We start from the raw sequence: 6,722 nt of genomic DNA on the forward strand, positions 1-6,722 counted from the left end.
CTCCTCAGGTGAAACAGGAAACGTACTTAAAATTCCCATCCCACTCATCCCCTGATTAGTTCTGAAACTAACTTTTATTTAAAGAGAAAAGCTTACCCATTTTCCAAGCAGGGCTTTTCGTTCTTCAAATACCTATAAGGGAAGAGAAAAACCAAAATAAGTAAGGTTGAACACACAGAGGCGACTCAGCCTATCCCCGGCTAAAAAAAAAAAATCAGCTTGAAAAACGACCTGCTTGCTCTGCAAGTTCTGCAATCTGATTCCTACAGGTGGGATCCATCTGGATCCTGCGGAAGTCAGGAGAAATCCACATTGGTTCATTTATGCAATTCATACTGATCAAGGTTGTTAGTGGTCCGCTTGGCAACTCCACCCTTTATTTAGGGCTTTATTTTTTAGTGAACGGAGTGCCCTTGAGAAGCCCCAGTCAGACAACCAGGAAGAATGTGGACCTCCTTGTCCACGGGATAACTGTGGCACGGGCAGGAGCAACGCAGATTTCCTCACTTCCTCCTCTCTTTCTCTCTCCTTCAAGGTCCTTCATCCTTAGTCTGAAGGGTCAGGATAAAAGTTAAAGAAGAGTTCATGCACCGCTGGCCTCTTTGCAGAGATTACAAGGGGACGGTTAGTGCCTAAAGGTAGTGGAGGTTTTGTGATGTGGGCTGAAGCTAGCAGAACCTCTCCGGACTCAACTCTCTGAGGCATGGCTTGGGAAGAGAAGAAGGCTGTAGCTCTTTTCTCTTCAGAAGGATCAAAGAAGAGACATTTATGAGATCTAACCATAACTGCAAATTAAAACAGTTACTAACCACAACTAGGAAAATATTATTAATCCTTAGAAACATCATATTTTATTGTTTTGGCAGCTGGCTAAGACAGCTCCTGCAGAAAGATAACATCAGTGCTGGTTTCTAGTCCAGCTCAAATGCCAGCATTAACTTCATGTCTCCCAGCAGGAGTCTCTCTCACCAGGCGTGAAACATTACTTTCCTTCTACTCGCCTGTTTACATTTCTTATTTGTTTTATTTGCACGTGAGACCGTTGGCAAAAAAAGAGACCCTCCGGAAAGCTTTGCATTGGCTGAACTTTGTAAAGATTTGCCACAAGACAGTGATAAATAGACCAAGATTGAAGTTTTGGTTCAGGGAATTTAAGTGGAACAGAGTGGTATTTACATAGCTGTAAACAGTATTCATGGGCTTTGATCAAAGAAAGATCCAGTGTTTGTTTTCTGAGTTCTTACGCAGGCACCTGAGCCAGCTCTGCCGGCAGTCTGGCTCTCTGCAGTCCTTTGGAAACAAAGAATTATTGAATTCATAATGTGATTGCAAAAAAGGCAGGGTCATCCACTGCCTTCCTGTCTCCACCCCTCCAAGTCAGAGGTTTTTGGCCTCTCCTAAATGGCCTCTGCCTTACCTTGACTCTGATTTCCTACCATACCAGTCCCCTGTTGTCTTCTCAACTATTAGTCACCCTCCAAGCCACCTCCTCTCTTCTCTCTGCTTTGGATCTTCCTCCAAACTGTTCCTCGCGTCCAGGAGTTCCTTCCTCTCTTTGCTGCCCCCCCCAAAGTGCTGATATGATAAAAAACACAACCGGTAGCATGACTAGTAGGGATGTGCAAAGCGGGCCCTATTCGATTTGGATTCAGATTCGGCCCGAATCAGGGACAGTGATTCGATTTGTTGATTCGGATCACTGTCCCTGATTTGATTCAGTCAACTGTGAATCTGAAGATTCGATGCTGATTCGAAGAATCGGCAATTCGGACATAGACATGTAGAAATGTTTTTTCTGAGGTAGCAGCACGGCTTGTGAACGCTGTGATGGTGGGGCAGACGGAGCATCCCCCATGTGCTCAGTGGCGAACCCAGAAGCGGACCGGAAGTACTTGCAGTCCACTTCCGGTTCTACCAGGGAGTGTGCTGCGGGGCCCCACTGCAGCCCCCTGACTCAGTGATCAGACGTGGGGACCCCGGGTGCCCCCCCCAGACCCAGGAGCCACCAGTCACCGAGCCAGGGGGGCGGGGTATGGGGGGGCCCTCCAGCACGCTCCCCAGCAGACCTGGAAGTGGACCGAAAATGCTTCTGGTCCACTTCCAGGTCTGCTGCCAAGTGCACTGGGGACCCCCCCGTGCTTCTGTGGGACGCTCCATGTGCACCAGCATTGTAGCATTCACGAGCCGCCTGCTACCTAGAGATATGTAGAAAAAACTAAAGCTGCGTCTAGGTCTGAATCGCCGAATCGATTCGGAGGATTCCGATTTAATTCAGAAAGATTAAAGGGCCCTCTGATTCGATTCGGGTTCAGAGATTCGGCCACCGAATTGGGCCGAATCTCCGCCGAATCCAATCAGGGACTGCCCTAATGACTAGGGGTAGGTGAATGGGGCACCAGCCCTGGGTAGTGACTTAGGGTGAGTGTAACAATGACAGCTGATGATGACAGTTGCCACCACTGTCAGTCCAGCTGCTGCTGCCACCCAGGGTCCAGAAATTAATTTGTTACACTTCTGAACATGATAGTGTAAAGATGCCATTTTTCACCTTAAAACTCAAAACTACCATCACATCATTTCCATCTGAACTACAAGAAAAACTACAGAACTTGACCCCCCACTACCCAATCCAGGGACTTTTTACATGCTCCCTAAAATCTATAAACAAGGAAACCCAGGCATACCTATAATATCCAACCATGGATCCTCAGTCCAACTAAACTGAGGCAATATCAGATTTCATCGACTCCATCCTAAAACCTCCTGTCACCCAAAGACCGAGTTTTGTCCAAGACACAACAGATTTCCAACAGTATGAAAACTTAAAAACATAGACTGCTTTCCCAGCAATATCCTCCTAGCCACCATGGATGGTACCATCTTATATGCCAACATCCCACACCAGGATAGGATCCAAGCCTGCCTTACATATCTACAGGAGCAAGATTACAACTCAGAGTACAGACCTAAAGATTTTACTGAATTTATACACTTCATCCTCACATACAACAACTTCACGTTCAATAATCAACACTTCCTCCAGACCATGGGCACTGCAATGGGCACCAAAATGGCCCCACAATATGCCAACCTTTTTGTGGTCCACTGAGAAAAAGAATTCCTCAAGAACTGCATCATCAAACCCATGATATATAGACGGCGTCATCATTTAGACCAAAAGCCTGAAATCTCTGATTGATTTCCTTCACAAATTCAATAATAATCATCCATCAATCAGACTATCTGTTCCAGCACCAACATTTCCTTTTTAGACACCATGATCAATATCCAGAATGGTAAAATACAAGCCACCATATACAAGAAACCCACAGACCAACATACATATCTACACAGAACCAGCAATCACCCTAAACACACCAAGAAAACTGTAATTTACAGCCAAGTCCTCCAATACCACCAATTTGCACTGAGAAGAACACCTGTGATTGTCTCCTCGCAAATCTCAAAAGGGCTTTCCTGCAAACAAGGACACTCCTCCAAAGAGACAGATCGCACTTTTGAAAGAGCCACCTGGATACCATGTGAAGAATTGCTGCAGTACAAAAAGAAATCTCTCAGTACTAATCCTCAAAGGGAATTTACAAAACATCTGTCACAGATGAGCCTATGAACTTCACTTCATCAATCTACTGGATACAAAAAATCATGGACTAAATATAGGCTTTGGATTTATGGCATATTATAACCTGCCTACCGTCTGATAACCCCTGTTAACCTGCCTGCATTTTACCAGCTACATTTGATCAATTTCTTCCCCTTCTCTCCATAACCCCTCTCCCCCCTCCCACCCCCAGTACCTTTTCACATCCATTGTCTCCCATTCCCTTTGAAACTTACTGTCACACATTTGCATTTTCACAGACCTGCATTTTGCATTTTGGCTTCTATTCTACCCAGGAGAGGACACAACCACCAAGGGTTCCTGTACACACCATGGGTTTTAATCCTCATTAAATACATTTATAAAATTTAAACTTGTTTATTTTGGAGCATCGCATCTGTGTTTACACACACTAGGTTTTCAGATGAACTTAGCCAGGTCCCTGGCTGGTGCTGCAGGAGAGTGGGATGGTGCAGCACTGCGCCCCTGGCCTGGGGCCCCCCACCCACCCCATGCCTGTGCCCTACCATGTAGCTATGGAAGCAGGGAGCCAGCAAACCACACAAGGAAAAAAAAAGCAGAAGCAATTTGACAGTGAAAGCAATTGGAAGGGGTGAACTACAAAAAAGTCACAGTGCCATCTGGTGGAAAAAAAGGCTCATTACATGTCCTTGAGTGCCTTTGCGTACACAAGAAAGACTTTTAAATCACACTCGTGCAAACAGACACGCAGTTGCAGTGCATGAAAGGACAAAAATCGTGGCATGTACATGAGCCCCAACAGACTTTCCCTATGCCTGAAGAAGGGTGTTTGTGCCTGAAATCTTGCAAAGAACAATTTTTCCAACTATTTAGTTAGTCTAATAAAAGATAGCACATCTCTCCAAAGAACCTTGTCTGCCTGTCCATAGACCAACACGGCTACAACCAACAATCCTAAGATGACATTTTTAAACTTGAGAGATCTGCTCCCTAATGTGATGGAGAACAATATCACTTGATTGTCATTGTCAGCAATGTTTTCGTCGCTGCTATCTCTTCCTATTAGCTCTGTACAGATAGGAGAGATGAGATTCTGTTCTGATCTACCTAAAACAGACAAACATTTTGACATGAGGATCATGGACATCATGGACAAGGAATATGACATGAGCTCTAGAGAGCTGAGCAGTAAGGGAGTATGGGAGGGATGACTGTGCATCTCTATGGGATGTTAGGGAAACTGATACTGGTCTACTAGGTCCAGTGCTGGTGTCTGCATTTTAAAAAGGATGCTGCAAAATTGGAGAGGGTGCAACAATGCACCACAAACAATGAATCAAGAGCTGAAGAAAATGCCTTATGGTGGGAAAGTTCAAGAGCTCCCTGAGCTTAGTTTATCAAAGAGATTGGGAAGTGACTTGATCACAGGGTATAAGCACCTTCACATAGGCTAGGAACAGACATTGCATTTATCCCTGGATAAATTGTGTCTGTATTTATCCCAGAACAAAAATATCCCAGGATTGATGTGTACACACATCACCCTTCTAATCAGGGTTTAGTGAGCAGCTCAATTCATTGCCACTTTTCTGCCATTGATTCCATGATGCAATCCTAGGACAATTGTTCAGACACACTTTGCTATATCCTGGCATAAACTGGGAAACTTTTTTTTTATCTGGGAAACATTTTTTAGGATTTATCCTGGGATAAAAGCCATGGATGTTTGAACACTTACACTTTGTCCCCAGGTAAAATGGTTTATCCTTGGACAAATGTGACATCTGTTCACAGCTATAAAGAAAGCATCTAGGAACATCTCAAAGCTAAGAAGGAGGCGTACACCCAATGGAAGGGAGGGGCCATCACCAGGGAGGACTATACCTCCATTGCTTGGGATTGTAGGGGGGCTGTTAGGAAGGCCAAGGCAGAGATGGAATTGGGACTAGCAACCCAGATCAAGGACAAGAAGAAATCCTTTTCTAAATACATAGGGGGTAAAAAGAAGGTTCCGGGTAACATGGGGCCTCTGCAGGACAGGCTTGGAAATCTGGTGGTTGCACCAGATGACAAAGCTAACCTATTTAACAATTTCTTTGCCTCCATTTTTCTGACCAGGGACCAGGTCATCCTCCCCACTGGAATCCCCAATGGTCCATGGGGAGGTGCAGCCAGGCCCAGGCTCAGAGAGGACCTAGTCAGGGAACTTCTAGAGGGACTGGACATGTTCAAATCAGCAGGTCCTGACAATCTCCACTCCAGGGTGCTGAGAGAATTAGCAGAGGTCATTGCGGGACCCCTGGCACAGCTTTATGAGCACTCGTGGTGCTCTGGCAAGGTGCCAGAGGACTGGAAAAGGGCCAATGTGGTCCCCGTTTTCAAAAAGGGAAGGAAGGAGGACCCAGGAAATTATAGGCATTAGTTTTACCTCGGTCCTGGGGAAGCTCTTTGAGAAAATTATCCAGGTGCACATCTGCAAGTGGCAAGCAGGGGAGTGTATGTTTAGGGGCAATCAACATGGCTTCATTAGAGGCAGGTCCTGTCAGACCAACCTGGTGGCCTTCTCTGAGCAGGTCACAAAATCCTTGGACGCAGGTGTCGCGGTTGATGTAGTCTTTCTGGACTTTAGCAAGGCCTTTGACACCGTCTCTCACCCCATTCTTGTTAAAAAATTAGGAGATTGTGGTGTCGATCCCTACACAGTCAGATGGGTCACAAATTGACTGGAGGGCCGCACACAGACAGTGGTGATGGATGGGTCATTTTTGACCTGGAGGGATGTGGGCAGTGGGGTCCCCCAGGGCTCAGTCCTCAGGCTCGCACTGTTCAACATCTTCATCAGCGACTTGGACGAGGGGATGAAAATCACTTTATTCAAATTCGCAGATGACACTAAGATGTGGGGAGAAGTGGGCACGCTAGAAGGGAGGGAGAGGCTGCAACTGGGTCTGGACAGGTTACAGGGGTGGGCGGATGAGAATAAGATGGGTTTCAGTATGGACACGTGCAGGGTACTGCACCTGGGGAGGAAGAACCAGCAGCAGAACTACAGGCTGGGGAACTCCCTTCTTGTCAGTGCAGAGGCAGAGAAGGATCTTGGAGTCATTATTGATGCCAA

The 6,722-nt window shown here is 46.1% G+C and overlaps 1 protein-coding gene across 2 annotated transcripts in view; it reads right to left on the minus strand.

Moving 5' to 3' along the window:
• The window catches only part of FBXO16 (F-box protein 16), a 42,520-nt gene that overhangs the window by 31,929 nt on the left and 3,869 nt on the right, over window positions 1–6,722 (minus strand). The window contains exons 1-2 of one of the 2 annotated variants that reach the window (XM_025210713.1): window positions 1,177–1,290; window positions 97–132 (exon numbers count right to left, since the gene is read on the minus strand). In XM_025210713.1, the coding sequence (XP_025066498.1) occupies window positions 97–132; window positions 1,177–1,197 (57 nt within the window). In that variant the 5' untranslated portion in view covers window positions 1,198–1,290. Of the gene's footprint in view, window positions 1–96; window positions 133–1,176; window positions 1,291–6,722 lie in introns of those variants that run through there. The other variant, XM_025210714.1, reaches the window with a different exon arrangement.

This window comes from Alligator sinensis, unplaced genomic scaffold (assembly GCF_000455745.1).
Source record: "Alligator sinensis unplaced genomic scaffold, ASM45574v1 scaffold637_1, whole genome shotgun sequence".
Lineage (NCBI taxonomy): Eukaryota > Metazoa > Chordata > Crocodylia > Alligatoridae > Alligator > Alligator sinensis.